At 38.9% G+C, this 23,599-nt stretch overlaps 1 protein-coding gene across 3 annotated transcripts in view; it reads left to right on the forward strand.

The window, feature by feature from the left end:
• Positions 1–13,392: 13,392 nt before the first annotated feature.
• Positions 13,393–23,599, forward strand: part of LOC128569806 (ABC-type organic anion transporter ABCA8-like) — a 67,732-nt gene continuing 57,525 nt past the window's right edge. The window contains exons 1-3 of one of the 3 annotated variants that reach the window (XM_053568323.1): positions 13,393–13,718; positions 21,305–21,406; positions 23,285–23,489. In XM_053568323.1, coding sequence (XP_053424298.1) covers positions 21,311–21,406; positions 23,285–23,489 — 301 coding nt within the window. In that variant the 5' untranslated portion in view covers positions 13,393–13,718; positions 21,305–21,310. The remainder of the gene's footprint in view (positions 13,719–21,304; positions 21,407–23,284; positions 23,490–23,599) is intronic. The other 2 variants (XM_053568324.1, XM_053568325.1) reach the window with 2 other exon arrangements.

Here is a 23,599-nt window from a genome sequence, read left to right on the forward strand (position 1 = left end):
ACAGGTGAACACACGTGTCATTTTGTTTCAACTGGGTCTGTGTTTCTCTTATGGTGATAAAAATAAAAGTATCTTCTCTCTCTCTTTTTTTTGGGGGGGGGGCGTAATTCTTTGGTAATTGTGAGTACTTTAATTGGCAGAGACAATTCAATTCCAAGGGCACCACAGGAGGGAAGTAAGAGAACAGAGAGCTGACCTGCCCCTGGCTCTTACAAGGGAAGGCGTGTTCATGCGGGTCGCGCAGTGTGCCAGCTACAGGAGTGGGCACGCATGCAGGTCGGCTCAGAGGTCCCTTCTAGAAGGAAAACCGTCCTCTATTAAAGGAGATCACCTGTCCAGAGCCTGCCGGAGTCCCAGGCATCCGTCAAAACTCAGTGGAGGGGATCTCAGCACTGTATTATTAGTAGTGGGGAGTGTGAGGTTCAGAGTGGGAGAAAGAGGGATTGACCCTAGTCCTTTTTATGAAAATGCTCTCTTCTGGCTAAGGAGAAGGGACCTTCCCTTCTTAAGGAGCAGCTGCTGTGATTTTCTCCACTTTGTCCTCTTGTCCCCTCTGAGCAGACTGACTTCTTGTGATCAAAGAGCCTCTGCTCTCAGTGTCCCCACCACAGAGCTGCACTTTAAACAAACCAATGACCAGGTGTTGCCCCTTTTAGATGTGCACCCTATGGGGTCGCGACCTGGACACCCAGAGTGCAGCCTCACCCCTCATCTTCTCCCCAGATGCTCCTCCCTGATGGTCTACAAGTTGCCTGTGGAGGACGTGCGACCTTTATCCCAGGCTTTCTTCAAATTAGAGATGGGTAAGAGCGGCTGTTAGAGAACAGACTGTGGGGAACAGCTAAGTCCAAACCTTACATGCCACCAGTGGTAACAAAACACACGAACATTGTCAATAAATGACTAAGCTTCTAATCCACTGGTCCTCAACAAGGGTGATTTGATGATGGTGGGATTATTTTTGGCTCTCACAGTTGTGGTTGGTGGGGGACACAGCTGGCATCTAGTGGGTAGAGGCCAGGGATGGCCCTAAACATCGCACAGTGCACAGGTCAGCCCCACCAGAAAGAGGGATCTGACCAGACACCCTTAGTGCCAAGGTTGAGAAGCCCTGTTGTAACTGATCCAGGCTCCTGAGGACAGAGACCATGGACATTCACGTGATGGGGCAGGAAACTGTGGCTAGAGATCCACAGATTCACACAACAGAACTTGGCTTGTCCCTGTGTATTCCTCCATGGCGATAGATCCGGATGAGGAGGCTCCTCCCTGTCCAGGCACGCTGACCTGCGACTCTCAGTTAGGCCCTTGGACCCGGCTCTTTGTATCCATCCGTCTGGGCTCCATGTCTGCCCTCTGTGTTCGTGTGTGGAACCTGAGAGCCGTGTGTGGAACCTCTGCCTCCTCCTGAGCTCCCCACCTCCTTCAGCAGAACCCTCGGGCTTCCTCGTTTTTACAGAGACTTTTCCTGAGACAGGGTGAGGATTATCCTGATGGGTTTTCTTTCCATCTTCTCATCCTGCTGGTCAACCTCACTCTGTGGGCCACGTGGCCAGTTTCCATGCTGACCACCATGACCCTTTGGCCCAGTGGCCAGTCTTGCATCATTCCTGTGGGAAGGGTTCCGACAGTGGGATCAACAGGGAGCGTTTTATGATGGATTTGGGGCAGGGAGGGTGACGTTCCAGGAAGGCCGCCTCCCTGGAACACAATGGAGATTTTTCTTAAAAGCCTCCTACTGTTGCTGCTTTTAGAGCTGCCCCTCCCCAATTCCTCTGCTGTGTTTAATTCTGAAATTAAGGTTCTCAGTTAGAGGCAGAAATCCCTACTTTTTATCACAGTTTCCTGCCCCATCATGTGAAGGTGACACAAAGTATGACATGTGGAATGTAAGCAGCATCTTTCCTCCAAATGTTCTTGGACTTTGTTCCATACTCAGCTGTAGCACGTGGAATGAACGAGCGAGGCCAGCGTCCTGCAGGCTGAATGCTCACGTCCTGACAATTCCTGTGCTTTGCTACGTAGACTCCTTCCTCCTCACCACCTACACCTTGGGTGATGCAAACTGCAGTAAGAGCCGCCTGCCCCTTCCAGGCTGGATTTGCCTGGTATCTGAGACCTGTAGCTAGATGGAGGGATGGTCAGTTTTATCTTTTCTCTTCCTTCATTCTCTCCTTGACTCACAAGCTAATGTGCTGGGCCTCTCCAGGGCAGAGTGTAAGGGAAGGGAGAGGAGAGGAGACGGCAGTGAAGCTTGCCTTGATCACTGCAGCGGTAACACAGCATCAGGGCCTGCCGTGTAAAAATGCATCTGGTGGCTGTTTCTTTCACGGGGTGCTTCTGGGGGTCTTGGAGTCTCCCTTTCCCTCCCACCTGTAACCTCTGACTACTGCTTCCTGGGACGTGTGATCCCACCCTCCTTTTTTTCAAAGGACCCTTCCTTGAGATTCTCCTTCCTGGTAATCCTCTCAAGGCACCTCTCCTTTGAAATCCCATGAGAAACACACAAGCATCTTGACTTCTCCAAACCCTAAAAGGTCATGGCAGTTGGCCACCTGTGGTATTTCATTGTCACATGTTTACAGACACCAGACGGGGCCAGTGCCCTTGTCCATGGTGAGAAGGAAGAAACACCACAGTGGTCTGACACTGTCCAGAGAGATCTTTGCTTTCCAGTATCACTTTTCTAGTCACTATTTCCCTGCTCTTACGTATTGACACATTTGAGGTTTCAGTCATGGCCCCATTGGTATCAGATGGTAAACTCAGACTAGCATAATTAGAGGAAATTTTGTTTATCAAGGGAATATTTGCAAAGGTACAAGGGACAGTGCAATTACCCGGGACTGGAAACAGCAGGACTGTTAGCGTTCTCGGGGCCAAAGGGGCTAAGCAAGGAAGCAGTGACCTGAACATGGGGGTGGAGTCAGGTGGAACTGCCCACCTGGACAGGAGCCGTGACCTTCAATTAGGGGCACAGTTGTTGTCAGGGAGGGAGTGAAGGAGTTAAGGCTGTGACCTCCGTGGTCCTCTCCCCCTCCTGCTGGACTGCCATTGGTGGAACCCACCAGGAGACCTGACTCATGTCAGCCTCTGGGGTAGACAGTGGGGCAGAGGACAATCAGGGCAGCTGTGGAGGGGCACATGATTTTCCAGCACAGAAAGTACCCGGGTGCCATCTTTTATCTTGTTGTGGTTTTGATTTGCATTTCCCTAATGATTAGGGACACTGAGTATTTTTTTTTCATATGTTTATTGGCTATTAGGTGTTCTGGAACTTCTCATATTATTTTCTGGTCTTGTGGTGTCTCTGCAAACATGTAGGAAAATGGGACAGTATTTCCATCCTGTTGTGTGACTACATGGTGCATTTGCTTTTCCATATTTAATCTAAGTATACTTATTACTTTATCTTTTTTAAAAAATAGCTTTTGTGTGTTAAAGTATATAATTTTAGGAATTTTATTATATTCACAAAGTTGTGCATCTACCACCATAACCAATTAAGAGTATTTTCATCATCATGAAAACACCCTTTCACCCCATCTTCTTCAGTCCTAGGCAACACTAATCTACACTTCTTTCATATCTTTTCAATATTATCGTATTTTATTTATTTATTTTATTGTTGGGGATTCATTAGAGTACAAGATTTGTTACACACCGAGACCCCAAATCCCTCCCTCTTTCTCTCTCTCTTTGCTCTCCCCTTTCCCCACCCCCTCATTTCATTAATTGTCATTAATTGTCCTCATATCAACATTGAGTACATAGGATTCATGCTTCTCCATTCTTGTGATGCTTTAATAAGAATAATGCGTTCCACTATTTTTCTTTTAATTTGTTTTTAATTTTAGACTATTACAGGAGTACAATGTTTTTGTGACATGAATCTGTCTTGTCCAGTGTGAGTCAAAGTTGTAAGTGTGCCCATCACCCTGACAGTGTCACTGTACCTGTTAGATTTTAACTTGCCCCTTCTGTAGTCCCCCATCCCACCTGCTTGCTTTCTCTTACATTTTACTACCAAATGTGCACATGGGTTTTGATCAATTAGTTACCATTTAATAGGGAGTCCATGTGGTGTTTTTTGTTCTTGCTACACTTCACTTAGAAGAATGGTCTCCAGTTCCATCCAGGTTGTTACAAAAGGTGCTAGTTCACTATTTGTTTTTTTTTTAGTGGCTGAGTAAGTACTACGGAGTATACATGTACCAAATTCTATTTATTTACTTACGTATCAAGGGGCACTTGTGTTGATGCTTCAACTTTGCAATTGTGAATCGTGGTGCAATAACCATTTGAGTGCAGGTGTCTCTTTGATAAAATGACTTTTTCCCCTTGGGTAAATACCCAACACTGGGATTGCTGGGTCAAATGTTAGGTCTACTTTTACTTCCATGAGGTGTCTCCATGTGACTTTCCATAGAGGTAGTACTCGTTTGCAGTCCCACCGGCAGTGTATTAGAGTTCCTTTCTCTCTGATGTACGCCAGCATCTGTTGTTGGGGGATTTTTTTGATAAAAGCTATTCTGACTGGAGTTGGGTGATATCTTGTTGTGATTTGGATTTGCATTTCCCTAATGATTAGAGACATTGAGTGTTTTTTTTTCATATGTTTATTGGCCATTAGTCTATCTTCTTTTGAAAAGCTTCTGCTCATGTCTATTGCCCATGTTTTTATGGAGTTGTTTGGGTTTCTTTTTTCTTACTGATTTGCTTGAGTTCTTTATAGATTCAGGTTATCAGCCCTTTAGTAGATGTATAACATGCAAATATTTTTCCCATTCTATATGTTGTCTGATATTGATTGTTTCTTTGGCTGTGCAGAAGATTTTTAACTTAGTTCCCATGTGTTAATTTTTGTTGTTATAATTGCCTTTGAAGTCTTCTTTATACATTCCTTGCCTAGGTAAATGTCTATAAGAGTTTTCTAGGATTTTCTTCTAGAGTTCTTATGGTTTCATGTCTTAGGTTTAAGTCTGTTATCCATCTTTAACTAATTTTTGTGATTGGTGAAAGGTGTGGATCCTGTTTCAGTCTTCTACATGTGGCTGTCTGATTTTCCCAGTGCCATTTATTGACTAGGGATTCTTTTCCTCATTGTATGTTATTGTCTGCTTTGTCAAAGATCAGATGGTAATATGAAGATGGTTTTATATCTGAGGTCTCTGTTCTTGTCCATTGGTCTATGTCTCTGTTTTGTGCCAGTACCTTGCTGTTTTGGTTCCTGTCACTTTGTAGTACAGCTTGAAGTTGGTAAAGTGATGCCTCCTGATTTGTCCTTTTTGCTTACAGTTGCTTTGGCTATTCCAGCTCTTTCATGGTTCCATACAAAGCGTAGAATTATTTTTTCTAGATCTGCAAAAAAATGACATTGGTATTTTAATGGGGATTGCATTGAATCTGTAGATCACTTTGGGTAGTACAGACATTTTAACAATGTTGATTCTGCTGATCCATGAGCGTAATGTCTTTTTTCCATTTGTTTATATCCTCTGCAGTTTCCTTTCTCAAAGATTCATAGTTCTCCCTGTAGAGGTCTTTTATTTCCGTGGTCAAACGTATTCCTAGGTATATTATTTTCTTTGTTGCGATTGTGAAAGGTATTGAGTCTTTGATTTGATTCTCAGCTTGACTGTTGTTGGCGTCTAGGAATGCTTTTGATTTATGAATATTGATTCTGTAACCTGAGACTCTGATTAATTTATTCATGAATTCCAGAAGTTTCTTGGCAGAATCTTTGGAGTTTTCTAGATATAAGATAGTATCATTAGCAAAGAGTAATAATTTGACCTCATCTGTCCCCATTTGGGTACCACTGATTTCCTTCCCTTCTCTGATTGCTCCGGCTAGGACTTCCAGCACTTTGTTGAATAGAAGTAGTGACAGTGGGGAATCTTGTCTAGTTCTAGATCTGAGCAGGAGACAGGCTGTAGTTAAGGTGGAGGAATTTGGGGCAGGAATACTTTATCTTTTCAGATATATTTTTATACTTTTAACATGACTTGGTAAACCTCCCTGAATTAAATAAATTATATATGTAAATTTTTTAATTTTTAATTTAATTTTTTGATGTATACATATATATACCCCAAATTTATACATACAAAACTCCTAATGCATGTTCATTCCTAAGCAGTTAAACAGAACTTGGACCTGGAGGAGTACAGCCTCTCACAGTCCACCCTGGAGCAGGTGGGTCACTGTTAGTGACTTTATATCATCCATGGAATATAAGTATTTCTTCGTGTGTGCATACTGTTTGCACTCACTTGGAGCTGTAGAAGATAGCTTGACATAGCTCTTTCCTTTGATTTTTTTTCCATTACAGGTTTTCCTGGAACTCTCCAAGGAGCAGGAGTTGGATGATTTTGATCAGGAAATTGATCCTTCAGTGAAATAGAAGCTCCTCCCACAGGATGAGCCTTAAAGCTTAATATATATACCCCATGTTTCTTGTTAAATGTATAACTCTTTTTAAGACAATATTTTGTAGCACATGATACTGAATACTTTTGAGAGTCATGGCATAATTTTTCCCCTTAGTATTTCTCAGAGCAGGACCGGGGGGTGGTTTCACTGAGGGCAATCGCAGAGCACCAGAATCCACACCAGCATCCGAGTCCCACATTTCACACAGGATCCAGCTTAAAGATGCATTTATTATCAAATTGTTTACACTTGTAAAAATAATGGAGATTGTTTAATCATCTTTCTCTGAACTTCAGATTGCTGACTATTTTCTTAGTTTTTTTGATGAAAGTATAAATTAAGATATCAGTTTTATATTGGGGAAAAGGGAATCAATTTGTTACATAGCAGCACAGTATTCATTCTTTGTACTTCTCTCTCACTTTTTTTGTTGTTGTTGTTGTTGTTGTTGTTGTTTTGTTTTTGGCTGGGGCTGGGTTTGAACCTGCCACCTCTGGCATATGCGGCCATCATCCTACTCCACTGAGCCACAGGTGCCGCCCAATTCTCCTTTTTTAACCTGTTCTTAATTCACTGATTTTCCTTTCCTGTAATTTTATACACTTTAGATTGTAGAGTTCATGTTTTTTGTTTGTCATAGGTATAAAGGAAATTTGTAATCTATTACATTAGAAAATTGAAATAAGAATTTGAATAATCAAATTAGTGAAAATTAAAAAATATATATTTTATGTAAGAGTTTGAAACGTATCTGATTTTATGTTTCTTATGATGCAAGGCTCTACTCTTATGCAAAGCACAAAAACCTCATACATCTTAATTTCCTGTGTGTATGTTTGTTCTGACCTATCCAACTGGTGACTGTATAAACACCTCAATGTAAACACAATATACTTGTACACTCTTACCATTTAAGTGAGTTTTTGTTGTTGATACTACTATTATGGTTGCTAATTAATCAAACATTTGAAGGAAGATATGTGAAAGATCTTTATTTTGATACTGCTCGTATCCTTGTATCCTCTTAGTTTATGAAGGCAAAATATTGCCATTAACCTATGAGAACACTTCTAGGAGACCTTGCGCGAAAATTTCCAGATTCTTTATTTTAAAAAGACATTGAACAGGCACTATAACTCACACCAATAACACCAGAATTTTGGGAACCTGAGATGGGAGGATCACTTGAGACCAAGAGTTCAAGAGCAGCCTGAGCAACATAATGAAACCCATCTCTGCAAATAAATAAGTCAGTAAATAAACTGTGTGGCAGCGTGTGCTGTGGTCCTACCTACTCAGGAGATTGAGGTGAGGGGGCAGGATCACTTACGCCCAGGATTCACAGTTACAGGGAGCTGTGATTGCACACCAGCATGGGGCAGAGCAAGACCTTGCCTGAAAAGGAAAAAAAAAAAAAGGGAGAGACGAAGACATTAATATTGGTCATTCTGATTCTCTTAACTCTTATGAATCACAAAGGAGTTAATATAAGTTAAATGTTGAAAACTGTAGTTCACTTTACTTATATTATTGGTAGAGTAAAATATTCCTTGCAATGAACCAAATTGTCAAAGACTATGCCCTTATCATTGTACATAAGGCTTGCTCCTAAATAAGACATAGTTTTTTTAAGACTTGATTTAACTGGACTAATAGCACTCGTTAGAATGAGGACTTTAGTGAAGCATTTTTCAACAAGAAAGTGTGGATATGCTATAATTCAGGAGCTGACCAAGAGATGCTTATTCCTTTTTAGTATTCTGAGAGTATGTTCCCAAAGCTAAAAAAAAAAAAAAAAAAGAGAGAGAGAGAGAAGAAAAGCAATGCTAATAATCTTAATGAGAGTTTGTCAAGTAAAGGATTTATATATAACAGTTCTGTGAAAGAAACTAAAAGAATGAACTTGTGCCACATAGAATTTCAGATATACAATGATTTTAGTAGCCTAGTATAGTAATGGCAATGTTATCATCATTTATAAGAAGTCTAAATATACATTATCTGCCAGGTTCTGTACATATATTATTTTATGTAGGCCTGACAATAATATTACCAATAAATATTCTTATTCATATTTACCACGGTGGGAGACAGAATTTCTAAAATGGCTCAGTAAAGGTGCTCTGGCCTTATCTCTGGACCCTGTAAAGATGATGTGTTATTACACGGTTGTCTCTGTTACGCTGCACAACACATGACATTAGGACAGAAAGATTATCTGTATGGCCTGATCGTGTCATCTTTAACTGTAGAGAGCTACTTCCAACCAGTGGCAGAAGGGAAAGTCATAGGGACTTGAAACAGGAAGGGGACTTGCTACTCCGTGTCTGTCTTTGAAGATGGTGGGACCACATGAGGAGAAATGAGGGCCCTTCTGTTGTGGTAGCTGAGAGGGGCCGAACCAAAGGGGAAAACTGAGCTGCCATCGAGCACTTTGTGGGATTAAGATACTGAGACTGCTGGGATTTGGGTCTTCTTACAATGACAGTTAGCATTACGTTGATCAATACCGTAGTTCACGTATCAGTCAAAATGGTAAGATGGAACACGGGGCATGTGTTTCTCATGCAGGGCTCTGATGCAATTGCCAGAGATCTTCATGCTGTCTGACGCTGCCTGTCTCCACCCTGCCAGGGTGCCTCTTCCTGGCGTCTTCTCACAAGTGTGTCTGTGATGACTCCCTGACTGGTTGACATTTCCTTCCTCTCAGTCCATCTGCACCCACATTCTCAAAGTGTCCATCCATGTAATGCTAACTTGTCTACTACTGATGCTAGTATAGGTGCTTTTCTTGTTTTGATTGATTGATCTATATCCATGGAAATTTCAAAGCTAAGGAGTTGAATTCTTAGGTTACAATTGCTGGCTGGAAATAGAACTCTTATTATAAAGGATTGGAAATACTTTACTGTCTTCTCAAAGATTCTCATTGGGCAGAATTCAACCCAAGACACTATAACTTGAGTGAGTTCACCCTTCCTCTTATTATAAAAAACTAGGAAGGAATGTACTACATACATTGAAGTACAAGGTAAGAATAATTTATTCTGAGAGCTTAATCAATGAAAACATTATAATGATTATGAATAAGTAATTTAAATGACACTAATCTTATTTATTCTTACATAGATGGGAGTTTCTTCACAGTGGTATGATTGACATTTTGTGCTGGAAAATCCTTTGTTGGGGTGGTGCTATAGAATATTTAGTGTACTATAGAATATTAATGTACTAAGATTATAATCACTCATTTTATAATCCAGGCCATTTTCATTCTCCCAGTGGATCAATGACTGGAAGCTAAGGAAGGCAGGTCAATGTCATTAGCTTTTATTCTTTTTATTTTAATAGCTAAAGTCTATTCACATCTCAGTTCAGGGGAGACACCTCCCACCAACTCAAGCACAAGTCCAAATATATTATGACCTTCCCATGGTAACCTGTGAAATCAATTCATATATCTAAACCGCTTGTGATTGCAATAATACATCTATTCCTATGTATTATAAGAGAGCAAAGAGATAGAGACATGAGTGTATATCAACAAATCTGGACCTTATTATGCAAGGTCTTTTTAGACTCAAATAAGAAACTGCTTTTGTAAACCATGAAGTTCTTCACATAAGTTATCCATAGAAGCAGAGTATCAGGAGTAGCAGGGTAAACTGGGTGACATTGCCTAAACAAAGAGCTTTTCTAACACCCCAAATCCTCCTTTATAGTATGATTCTCAAGATGTATGTGATTGCACCCTGCTGACACATCCTCACAGGTGTGTATCCCATACATTGAAGCACTCGCTCTCCTTTTAACAGAAATTTCTCATCATCGACACCTCTAGCATGCTAGGGTCTGCAGACCATCTGGCTGGAATGACAAGTTCACTGTTCATATCACAGACCAGCCCCACTATAAGGTTCTTTCTTACTCCAGGCCCCACTCATATACATTGTCCTTCCCCAATAGTCAATATACAGGCCAGAGAAACAGTACTGGTTGTTGAATGTGTTGTCACCAGAACCCAAATAGATATACAATTACTGACCTTTCCCACCCATTTGTCTTTTACTTTGGAAAAGCTAGGCAGAAAGACCCTGACCACTGAATGCATAAAATATTCACGGAAGTGAAGGGGTACTGGATCCTCACAGGTCTTATTATTTATTTATTTATTTAGACAGAGTTGCACTCTGTTGCCCAGGATAGCTGGAGTCCGGTCTTGTCAGCCTAGCTCACCAACCAACTCCTGAGCTCAAGAGATCCTCTTGCCTCAGCTTGCTGAGTAGCTGGGACTACAGGCAGCTGTTTTTAGTAAAGATGGGGTCTTGCTCTTGTTCAGGATGGTCTCCAGGGATCTACCTGCCTCAACTACCCAGAGAGTAAGGATTACAGGTGTGAACCACCATGCCTGGCCCCTCATAGCTTCTACCTCCTACTTTTCCAAACAAGCTTGTCTCACCAAAGTCAACAGCAGAAGAGTCATCTCTTGCTCATCCTGTGTGATAAGCATGCTGTCAATTATGTGTCAATATGATGTCCTTGGGATGTCTCAATGGTCCAGATCTCTTCAGACTGTAACAGAGACTGGGAGGTTAACATAGCACTGACCCAAAACTGTGTAGAAATAAAATTAACTAACCTGACTGTGAATGACATTTGATGCTCTTTTCTAATTACAATAGGAAAGAATACACCTGACTAATCACTGCCTCAACATCACCTGCTCTAGGAACAGGTATCAAGTCTGACAAAGCAGCTGCACTGGGACCACTACTTGCTAGAGGTTAAGATAGTCTAGTCATTGTCTAAAATCCAGCTGGTTTCTGCAGAGGTAGGAATAGCAAATTAAATGAAGATGTGCCAGGCACTACTCCTTTGCATCCTTTATCTCATCATTGGTGTCATTACTCTCTGCTTTCCCCCTCCCCAGGTTGCAATATTGTTCTTGATTGAGTGTCTTGGCTGGAGTGAAGTTGGGAGAAGTGACAGGGATGCTCAGTTTCCTTTCCCCATCATGATAGATTCCTTACCCCACAGAACAAGGCTCCAACATGGAGGTCATTCCAACTGCCAAATACAGCAATTGTAGCAACATACTTGATAGAGAAATGACCACTGGGTATGTCCATAGACCCAATGGGACCAGAGAGGGCTGGATTTGAAGCAGAACTCCTTTTATTACCTTGGGTTTATATTCCCCCAACAGTGAGAACAAAGTGATACTTTAGATACCAGGCATCAATGTCCACTCCAACTCTGTGACCAATAGCCCTTAAAATTTATGAGGGTTTCACCATCTCCGTGGCATAATTGCCCAAGGAATGGCTGTAGGTCCCTTTGAAGAAAGGCTGGAAAGTATAATCATCAGAGTATATACTTGTCAAGATGTTGCTGGAGACTTTCTTTTAAAGGCCTGGCTTGTTCTTCAGCTAGCAGGTTCTGCATCTGAAAATTAGCTCAGAACTGAGAACTGACCAAGAGATTACGACATTTTATGAGGGTGATTTTGACCATGCTGACTCTCTCGCTCCTTCATTCCTGCCTGTTTTAGTTATAATTATTAAGCAGTGCTCTTTTTAGCTTCCTACCTATTTTATCTCTATATAATGGTGAAGTTTATGTATTTCACTTAAAATGGTAAAATGTTGATTCTAAGTAGACTTTGTAATCCCTAGAAAAATCACTAAAACAACAACACAATAGGTGAGGTGAAAGGAATACTATAAAAAGTTCCAGTAACCCCAAAGAAGTCAGGAGATGGGAAACAGAAGAATTAAAACTAGAAAGAAGAGAGAAAAAATTACAAACTGACAGTCCTGAATAGAAAACATCAGTAACTACATTAAATATAACTGGTCTAAGCACACTATTTAAGAGACGTATATTGTCAGATTAGGTCTAAAAATAAAGACAAAACCCCGCAACTCCACTGTGTGATGTCTACAAGAAACTCAGGTCAAATACACACAGAGAGCCATGAGCAGTGGTATGTACCTGTAGCCCCAGCTACTCAGCATGCTGAGGTAGGGGATCACTTGAGTTAAGGAGTTTAAATCCAGCCTGGGCAACATAACAAGACCTCATCTCTAAAATAAAGAAGCAAGTAAAAATACATACGTGTAGATGAATATGAAAGGATGGAAAATCTACACCATGCAATCAATAATCAAGGGAACGTCAAATGGCAAATTAATATCAAACAAAGTAGATTTCAGCACACTGAAGTTCCTAGAGATAAAGAATTTTTACATGATAATAAAAAATTCAATAAACCAAGAAGACTTAATAATTTCAAATATGTGTGTGCCTAACAACACAGCTGAAAATACTTCAGGAACAACCTGCTAGCACTAAAAGAAAGTTTAAAAATCCCTAATTCAACATTTTTTTTAATCAACAGAAGTAGGAGACAGGAAACTAGTAAAAATATAGAAAAACTTAAAAATATTGTCAACCAACTAAATCTAATAGCTATTGACATGATATTCCACTCAGCAACAAAATATACAATTTTTCAAGTGTATATGAGATATTCACCAAGATAGGTCATATCCTGTGTCATAAAATAAAACTTAAAACATTTGACATAAAAGTTATGTTTTCTGACCTTAATAGAATTAAACTTGAGGTCAGTCATGAAAAGATAACAAGACACTTTTCAGACATTTTAAAATTAAATATTAACAATTCTAAATAATCCGTGAATAAAATGAATAGATAGTAGTTTAAACTGAATGAAAATGAAACTGGGAAAAGAGAAAAGAACATCTTGATTACTTAAAATGTCAGTTAAGGCTAAGCTCAGGCTGCCTAGCCTAAAGCTCTGGGTAGAGAGAGGAGCTTTTCTCTGATTAAGCTGTTTAACTTTCTCAGTTTAAAGACAGTCCTTTTAATTTTCGTATTAGCCACAAACATCTTGAACATAGTAGAGAAAAGCTTAAACGTATTGAATTTCCTCTGTAAGATCATTCTTTATAACACGATACAGCCAGGCAACCAAGTATAAATGTCATTAGCTTGCAGGAACTGGCTGAATATTTAATAAAAAGACAAACAGTCCAAGAATGATCATGTGAAACTGATGTTTGGCAAAACCAATAGAATTGAGATCATAACCTCCCCTCTGAAAGCAGTCTTCACAGAAACATTTCATAGTAGTCAAGTAGTTAGAGCAAATTCTAGAAATGTGGTAGAGACTAGGGAAAAAAAGCTGAATTATCTTTTCACAAGGAGACCAGTGGATAATCTGTACTTCCAGATGCTTTTCTTAAAAATTTCCAAAGGTAAGTTCATTAAATTTTTCTTCCGTTTTGTTTTGTGGGTCTTTTTGGTGTGTGTGGTTGTTTGGGGTTGTTTCTATTTTAAAATTCCTATCACCAGAATATAAATAGGTCCTTGTGAACTAAATGCCACCCATGTGTGGAGAAATTATTTTGAAAATTAATGGGCTATTTTTAATTTTTTGGATATCTGGTGTTCAATGTTAGAAGATAAATGCAGTGGGTTAAAAGCTTTTAGGAAATTATGCAACTATGATATTATTTTAACCAGAGACTGAGAATAGGAGTAAAAAACCAAAATTGGCTACAAAAATTATTATAAAGCACTTAGAATTTTGTGAATTGGTTTGCCAGGCTGGACTGTTTTTGAAGTTATAGTTATTTGCTTTTATTGTGCAATAATTTGGTGGCATTTTGGATAATTGTTTTTCTGGCTTTGGGACTGTTTACCAAGAGAATTTGCAAAAGTATTTTTGTTGTTTCCATAATTTATTCTCAGGCTATGGCAATTTTAGAAATATAAGGCCCTTTCCAGCATCTTCTACTGATTGAATGCAATGAGCTGAATCAGAATGTGAACTATTTAGCTTCTCCTTATCACAAAATTATTTTAAACGTACACTGTGGCATAAATAGAATTTCATGCTTCTAGAGAATAAACATTTTATCCTGAATTTTACAACAGTAGTACAATTTGAAACTATTTGCAATGTGTACAAGAAATGTGTGTTGTTGTTAATCTTTTAATAAACTGCAGAACATACATGGACTGGGGAAAAACAAAGTAGGAAAGTCTAGGGGGTGTGAGGCAGACAGAAGTATCCACACTGTCTGGAGCTGTGGCTGACTCCATAGAAAGGAGATCACTTTCTCAGCCTGTCCAGCCTTCTGGAACAGGCAATTCTCCTTTCTTACAGGAGGGAAAGGCATTTCTGTAAAAAGTATCTATTCTGAATTTTCTGCACTAAGATCCACCTATGTGTATTCCCACTCTCCCTCAGCGAACACTCTGACCATGCTGTTCATTCTGAGCTGTCTTTCCCTCCTTCTCCCATCCCCGGGGCTTCCTCACCTCTTTAGTTGGCTTCTCTCTAGACTTGGCTCTCAGCCCACGAGGCTGTCACCTGTGGGACCTACCCCTGACAGTACTCTCTGACGCTGCCCTGGCTAATGTGCCTCCCAGTGGGTTTGGCCCTGGACACCCCATCTGAGCTTTGACTCTAGCAAGTAGCACCTCACTGTGCAGGTCCCTGTCCTCTGAATGTGATGGTGGCTACACTGGGACACACTCGCCTCCCATCATTATGCAGGAGTTCATGGCAACCATGTGGTTTCCATCCCTGACTAACATGGTGTGAGTCTGGTGGGTGGAGACCAGTTGCTTCACAAGGCAGGACTCGGCTTTGTGCTCAGGAGTCCTGATCTGTTCTTCCATGACACGTCCCCAGCCTGCTTCTTGGAAAACTGATGTTTGTTTGGCTTTGAATCTCTTTCCTTTCTATATTTCAGCTTAGACACCCTTCTCTCCACCCTGTGAGAGCACTGAAGTCCTGCAGTTTTCAGGACGGGCTCAGCAAGTCCTATTTGTGTAGTGTTGGTTCACTGGGGCTCTGGAAAGATGTGGGGTTATTATCACCCTCTGAGGTATTGCCTTCTGGGAAGCATTCTGTGTCCCTGCTGAGATGGCATGTGTGTGTCACTTCCTCCCCTAGGACAGCCTCACACCCTCGTGTCACGTTATTTTGCTCAAGGTTGAACATGCTAAACCCGTGCTTTGCTGCTCCTACAAGAGGGACGGGATGTCCACAGCTGGACTTCTGCTCTGGTTGCTGATGTAATATCTATGGAAGAAAAATGCTGCTCTCTGCAAAAATTTTAAGTAAAATTCATGGGATGTTTTCACAATGACCTACACACAAGACCAATGTCCCAGGGTCTTATCCCAGCTGAAGCCACCCAAGCCACATTCAGTGGAATTTCTACACTTCACCTCAAGCACAAGCCCCATTATACCACAGCTTCCCACAGAAACATACAATTCACTGGCAAATTTAATTAACAAATAAATCTGATGGTGGCCACTGCTATCCTAAATAAGTATTACACACCAGCAGGGCTGGTGGACAGGCTCTTGAAGGACCAGCTGGGACTGTGTGCTGCTATCTGGAGTTGTTTATTCACTTAGAAGGCTTTCTGTCATAGATAAAGTGAGGGGACTGGATGCCCCAAGTGCCGGCCAACAACCCAGGACACTTTAGGCACTTAATACAATACTGAGGAGCTACGAATCTAGTCTACAGTAGGAATGCTTTGAAGATGTAACCACATTGAGATCAGGGAAGTATTTTGTAAACTTACAACCTATGGGGAGGAGGATCTGTTTAATCTATACTATGATGATTAGTGACATTGCCACTGTTTGCTTTTGCTATGAGAGTATTTAAATAACAAAGGGAAACAGGAAAGCAGGGAAGTTCTCTGAGGAAATATCCTTGCTGTTGTCTAGAGTTACAGGCATTTCTGCAAATAAAGCAAAACTGTTGAGTTCTCATCCACTTCCCCTTTAACTGGCTTGGGTGACAGGTGGATGGACTCCTTAGTTCAGCAACAAATCTACTTTGTGTGATCTTTAGATTAAATGTTCAAACTGTTTTTATATTATAATAAACAGGCTGACCAGGTTGGAATTCAGAAGAGTATTAAAGGATCTAGAGGGCATTTGTTTCTAAGAAGAAGATAGAGGCAATAAATGTTGTTAAGTGTTCATGAAATAAGTTATTGTTTGCTAGAAAAGTCCAAAATTTAAGATTATACATTAAGGGAATATAAATACTTTTTATATCTTCAGAATGGAAGAAGAAGTAAGGGGGAAGGAAGGAAAATGTCATCAATGTAATCAGGGTAAACATACAGACAGAACTGGAAAGACGAGACAGTGATCTATCAGTTTAGATTTTTAGACATACAGCAGCTATGAGGGTTTCACACATTAATCAAATTTTTAAAAATTTCCCAACTAAAGTTAAAAATAAAAAGACACTTGGTAAATATTAACCTAAAGAAATCTAGACGCCATCATTGAAATATATTTTCTAGACCTAAGTACTTAGCATTTAAATGCACACGCTAAAAACTAACACTAATATAATAAGAAATTATCAAACCATTAATTTAACTCCATTATCACTGGAGTTAAATTTTTTAATTCAAATAGAACTCTATCATGAAATGACTGATGTAGTAACTATATCATTGAAAGGGATGCTGAAGATTTGAAGAATACAGTTAGATATGTAAATAGATATGTACAACACATGTAACTTAAATAGTGATATACATGTATTTCAAACATACACAGCACACCTCCAAATATTAAAATACGCTGCACCACCTTGGAAGTCAGAAGGCATCCCAAAGAAAAAATACCTTATGAGAAGTCATTTCTCTGATCACAATTGTTAGAAATCAAAATTTAAAAATCAGTAAAAACAAAGAAAAGTCAGTATTATGAAAGTTAAAAGGCAATCCTAGGTAACCTACGTTTGTGGTCTTTTGCTACATTTACATTGCATAGCAAAAAGAAGCAAAGAACCGCTAACTTGCAGCAATAAACACTTATGTCTGTGATGCTGCAGTGGTTCCTGAGAGAGGGCTGACCCCACGTAGGCTTGATCATATCTCTGGGAACTGACCGGCTATCACCCCAACCAGATGGCTGTGATGACTCAGCTTCACTCACATGCCTTTCCTCCTCCCCCTGACTCCACTAGCTCTGCTTTCACAGCAATGGAAGAACCACAGAGAGCAGGGGGTTCTACCCAAGGTCTTGTACAGTGGAGGCTCAGAACTGGCCTATCATCACTCCTGCCTCTTTCGTCTTGGCCAATGTAACAGCCTAATTTTATGAAAGGAAATCCAAAATTATCAGGCAAAGGGTGTGGACATGCAGTGGTAAAGAATTGGGGTCAGTGGTGCAGTAAACCAACCAACATGATAGTCCACTCGCTCCAGGCTCCGTGTCCCCAGCCACTGTGCTCAGAACCCACCACTGAAGCCAAGATGCTAAGGGAAAAAGCAATGAAACTAACATCCAAAGCATAGTATAAATAAAACCACAATCCAGTAAGAAGAGAAATTAATAAGATGGAAAACATAATGAACAAGCAAAATGTTCAAACATTAATAATGCTATTTTTAGACTATTAATAAATTAAAAATTTTGGCAAGACTAATAAGAATTGTAAAAGTTTCAAAAAAAAAGAAACTGTAAAAGTTTAAAAATAGAAAAAAAATACATACAGTGTGGACATAAAGTTCATGTGTAATTTAAATTAGTTGACTATTTTTTTAATTGGTTGGGATTAATTGAGGGTACAAAGAATTAGGTTACACTGATTGTGGTTGTTAGGTAAAGTCCCTCTTGTAATTGTGTTCTACCCCAAGAGATGTGTCATACACCATAATCCCTATCCTCTTCCCTCTTCCTCTCTTCCCAATCCTTCATCCCCCTACCCTCAACCTCGTATTAGATTATCTACTGAATTGAGTACATTGGATTGGTATATGTATACCATGGAATACTATTCAGCCATTAAAAAAGATAGAGACTTTATATATTTTATATTAACCTGGATGGAGGTGGCAAACATTCTTCTTAGCGTACTATTTAAATTGCACACAAACGTTATGTCTACCTGGTATATTATGAGGTTTTTAATAGGTATTTTTAGTTATAGATATTTTAAATTTCATCTTTGTGCTAATAAATCTACATATAATGAATACCTCTGTGGTGAAAATTACCAAAATTACATCAGAATTAGCCAACAACCATTAATTAATTGATGCTTTGTTCATTAACTGCAATCTAGCCCCTCCCCATCCCAGAGACTATACGCTCATGAGGTTTTATCAGCAAGTTTCGTACCACTTAGGATCAGATCTTCGCATGTGTGACCAACTGCACTGGAGAATTGAAAACGATGAAATGCCACCCATAAAGAAGCTAAGATAACTTTGAGGTTAAAATCAGACCAGGACAGTAGATGACAAATTATAATTAAATTATAGTCCACTGTAATTTATGTTTATAAAGAATCCTAAGTAGAATATCAGCAAATTCAACACAGTAGGATTAACAAGAAATTTTATGAATCTTATAATATTTTCTAGAAAACATAAGAGACTATATCTAGCTAAATGATATATGAGCATATTACATTAGACTCAATCACAAAAAAATGGGAAAGTATTTACTAAAATGCAAAATTTATCTATGAATCAACACTTTAGGACAGCAGAACAGCAGTTGATGCTCCTATATTCTAACAGAAACCATTTAACAACAGTGTGTAGAGAATATCATTTCTTCTTTTAAACTTTTAATAGTAACTTTTTAATCAAATTCATATAAAAGAGTGCACTAGTTAATATAAATAAGACTCCGAGAAAAAAAAACTAACCAAGATTATGGCTCAAATAAAATAGAATGTAATTTTCTGCTCACTAAACCATCTAAGACATTTGCTTCTTATTGGTTGGTTTATTTCCTGTGATGATTTAGGGAACTGAGTTACATCCATCTTTTGACCCTGCTGTCTCCTAAGGCATATGCTTGGCAGAAGAGGAAAAGAGTGTGGGGACGCACCTCTACTTCTGAAGATTCTGACTCAGACATGCACATATTTCTTCTTTTCCTATTCCCTTGGATGGAATCCAATATGTGTCATTGTCAATGGAGCCTCAGAAAGACAAAGAAACATATTTTCATGAAAAGCTAGCAGTCTCTACCACAAGTAGAAAAATTCTGGAATAGCCAAGACATTAATTTTGGTAAAAATGAATAAGAAGGGCTTGTTCTAGCATTTCTAAAGGTTTATTATGAGGTTCTAGTAACTAGGAATGTGTGCAAGAAATATAAAAAGAGATTAATTGAAAAATAGAATAGTTCAAAATGCATATACACATATAAATATATATTCATATGCATTAACAGATATACATGTATATATATGTCTGGTATATGAGACAGGAGGCATAGCAAATGAACAGTGAGAGAGTGAATCAGGAAGTAAGTGGTGTTGGAGCAATTTGCTTGACAATGTAAAAACAGATCACCAACGGCAGCTCAGTGGACCATCTTAACATCTTATACAAAAATAAGAGGTACACACGTTTAAAAAATACTTGAAACTATCAGAAGAAAATGAAGGCATGTGTCTTTACAGCTTCAGAAAAGGAAATTAATTTCTAAACCAGAAAAACACACATGATCACAAGGTAAAAGGTAAAAAAATTTTTGACTGTAACAAAATTAAAACTTGAGTATAATTAAGGTACATTTTAGATTGATGAAAATTATTAGCTAGCAACAAATAATTATCTAGAATACATTACAGACTCCCAAAATTAGGTATGACTATTAGGCCAGACTTTGGTGATTTTCTATCTCTACATTTTAATTTTTCATAAAAGAAAAGTGAAAAGTAAATTTTCTTTCACTGGGGAAATTTTGTAGTCATTCCACATAAAATTAGCATAGAGTGCATTGATTTCTGCTAGAAATAATGAAGATCCCTTGAAAATACCTTAAATCAATTCCTAAAACTGATTATTCAGGTTCTTAATTAAACAAGCTAAATATAGATAAATTAAACTGGGTGTACAATAATCTGTTTATGAAAGATAAGAGGGGTGTATGTGTATGCCTTGGGCTAGGAAGAATCAGGAGACACAAACCACAGAGTAATTAAACAATAGGATTTTAATAACAAGAATTATTTAGTAATGATAGGAGAATAATTATAAAGATGGGCTGAAAGCCCAAATGGGAATCCTGAGACTGACAGGGAATATTCAAGGCCAAACAGACTTGGGTGGGAAGACAAGAGATAAGGTGTGATTACAGCCCACTGACTAGTGAAGAAGCTGGAATGGGAGACTATGGGCACAAGGACTGGGGTGCACTGCCATTGTAATAGGGGTCAAAGGAAACTAAGCTCTGGGAAAAGGAGTCTAGCTGCTAGGTTTCCCACAAACACTACTGAACCCTCAGTCAAGAGGTAGAAAAAATATACCATGAAACATGCATCTTCCAGGCAGTTTGCATTGGAGAAACCCATTAGTTTGAGCAGAACAGTGAAAATACATTCTATAGAAACTCGACAAATGAACCACTGATACCAGCAAGGGGAGCCTCTTCTTCCTGCAATGTCTCTACAGTCCTCTCCTCTGATGAAGCATAACATCATGCCAGCCGGCAAAGAGAAATATTTCAAAGGCCCAGATCCATTTTCATAGAGCAGGCTCCGAAGGGTGATTTGGGAGCTGAGAGGGAATAACCTGATTACTGTCACGGTGCATCACAAATAAATGATGGAGCAAAGAGTCTGTAAGTGGGGAAGGTAGAGGAAGAGTGGAATGCATAGTAACAAAAATGCAAACATGAGAACACTTGGGATTCTAACCACTTGTTTGTAACCCTGTAGTTATTAGGCTACTCTTTTTTTGTTTGTTTGTTTGCAAGATGTTCCTTCTAATGAGGAACTTTGCATTGACTTTCTCTTCTTCCTTATTTTTCTCATTGACAGGGCAAAATGAGTAAGAGAGAGATCAGTGTGTGTCAACAAACTTGGGCCTTACTATGCAAGAACTTCCTTAAAAAATGGAGAATGAAAAGAGAGTCCTTAATGGTAGGATTCAATATCTGTGTCACTTTATCTTTATGATGGGAAAATGTATTTTGCCTTACAGATATTTATGCTTTGTCTATCTCCTACTATATACACACCAATAGAAAAAATAACAATAAAGCACCTTTATACAATAGCAAAAGCTATTCTTCAGACCATCAATCTGTTTGAAGACATTTCAATTGACATAAGCTCATAAATTGAGGTTAAAAAGCACTGAAGCTGGTGAGCACTTGAGAATTCAATAATTTTTTTTAAAAGGCAAAGATCACAGTGTTTACTCATGTTCCCACTTACAGATAGTTGGGTCAAGGTACTGGTATTCCACACACATGTGAAACAAATCCACCCACGGCAATAGGTAACTTGCATTTTCTCTGTGAGACCGCTTTATCTTTTAAAAGACAATTCCTTTTCTTCAAAAATAATAGAAAAGTCCAAAATGTATTAAGTGCCAAGAAAAGTCAGCATTAGACCACATAACAAAAATCTTGGTTAAATTTTAGTAATTTTTTTCCTTTTATTAAGTCATATACACATAGATCATGAATACATTTATGTATTTGTGGGGTACAATGTGTTGATTTTTTATACAATTTGGAGTGATTACATCAAACTAATCAACATAGCTTTCACCCTCATTTACTTAATTATTGTGTTAAGACATTTGTGTTCTATTGATAAATTTGACTTGTACCCTTGCAATATGCTCCGTAGGTGTGGTCCCACCATTCACCCTCCCTCTATCACACCTCCTCTCCCCTCCCATCCCCTTCCATTTCTCTCCTTCATCCTGAGCTATAGTTGTGATTCATCTTTCATATGAAAGTGTGAGTGATTATAAATTGGTTTCATAGTAGTACTGAGGACATTGGATGTTTTTTTTTCCATTCCTGAGATACTTTGCTAAGAAGAATATTTCCCAACTCCATCCATGTAAACATAAAAGAGACAAAGTCTCCATTTTTTAATGCTGCATAGTATACCATGGTATACATATACCACAATTTATTAATCCATTCATGGATTGATGAGCACTTGGGTTTCTTCCATGACTTGGTAATTATGAATTGAGCTGCAATGAACAATCTGATGTAAATATCTTTGTTGCAAAGTATTTTTTGGTCTTTTGGATATACACCTAATAGGGGAATTGGGGATCAAACAGAAGGTCTACTTTTAGATCCCCGAATGTTCTCCAAACTTCTTTCCAAAAGGAACATATTAACTTAAAGGGAACACTTTTGCACTGCTGGTGGGAATGCAAATTTTGATATTTTTAAAAAATCAGAGATAGCTAGGTACCATATTTAACTAAATTGGAATTATACAATTATACCTACTTTGTGAGTTTTTTTCTAAGGTCATGCATTTTGGAAAGGAAGTGTTTTCTTTTTAAGAGTTTGCATGTGACCTGAATTTATAAATATATAATTAAGACAGTATCCCTCAGGTCACTGGGATTCTGCTGTGTTTCCAACTCCAGAATCCTGGCATACCATTATTAAGTGAGAAATTCCTTGAAACCATCTCTCACAACAGCTAGACTTCCAGTAGAATCAAACATAGTGTGAGGGGTCACCAAGGTGATCCTGGCTGGTAATAATTTAAGACAGCTTGCTGCTGTGGCATCTCATATTTTTTCAGATCAGTATATGCTTTCTCATTGGCAAGGAGGCTCAATAAATCTTAATTCTCATTTATAGCTCATTGAACTAACCCACACCACTGAATTTATATTGTACATATTTCAAACAGTTTGTACTATGGCATATATTGACATAAGAGTAAACAAAGATACCAGCTCTACTCCAAAATGATTGTGGATGACTAGTTTGAGATCATAATTGTCTCTACCCTTTCTCTTGGATTGTGTAGGAATGGATTACCTCATTATTCCTTCTACTTTGTGTCTACCTATATCCTCATGACCATAAAGTTGTTGATTTGTCTTCACTGCCAACCAAGGACCTGGGACGGGTAGATTCATTTAATGATTCCACATTTTCTATTACATATACACCTGTCACCAAAACAACACAACAGATAATGAAAAAAGTAGCCTCTGCTTCCTTCCTGTCAGGTGAGTTTTCTAGCAACTTAAGAGGAATGTCTGGCACCAATATCTGGTTCCTTGGACAGTAGACATGTGTGGTATTGTCACTGCCCATTTGTAAAGTTCCCAGGTACCAC

Source organism: Nycticebus coucang, chromosome 18, assembly GCF_027406575.1.
Source record: "Nycticebus coucang isolate mNycCou1 chromosome 18, mNycCou1.pri, whole genome shotgun sequence".
NCBI classification, from domain to species: domain Eukaryota; kingdom Metazoa; phylum Chordata; class Mammalia; order Primates; family Lorisidae; genus Nycticebus; species Nycticebus coucang.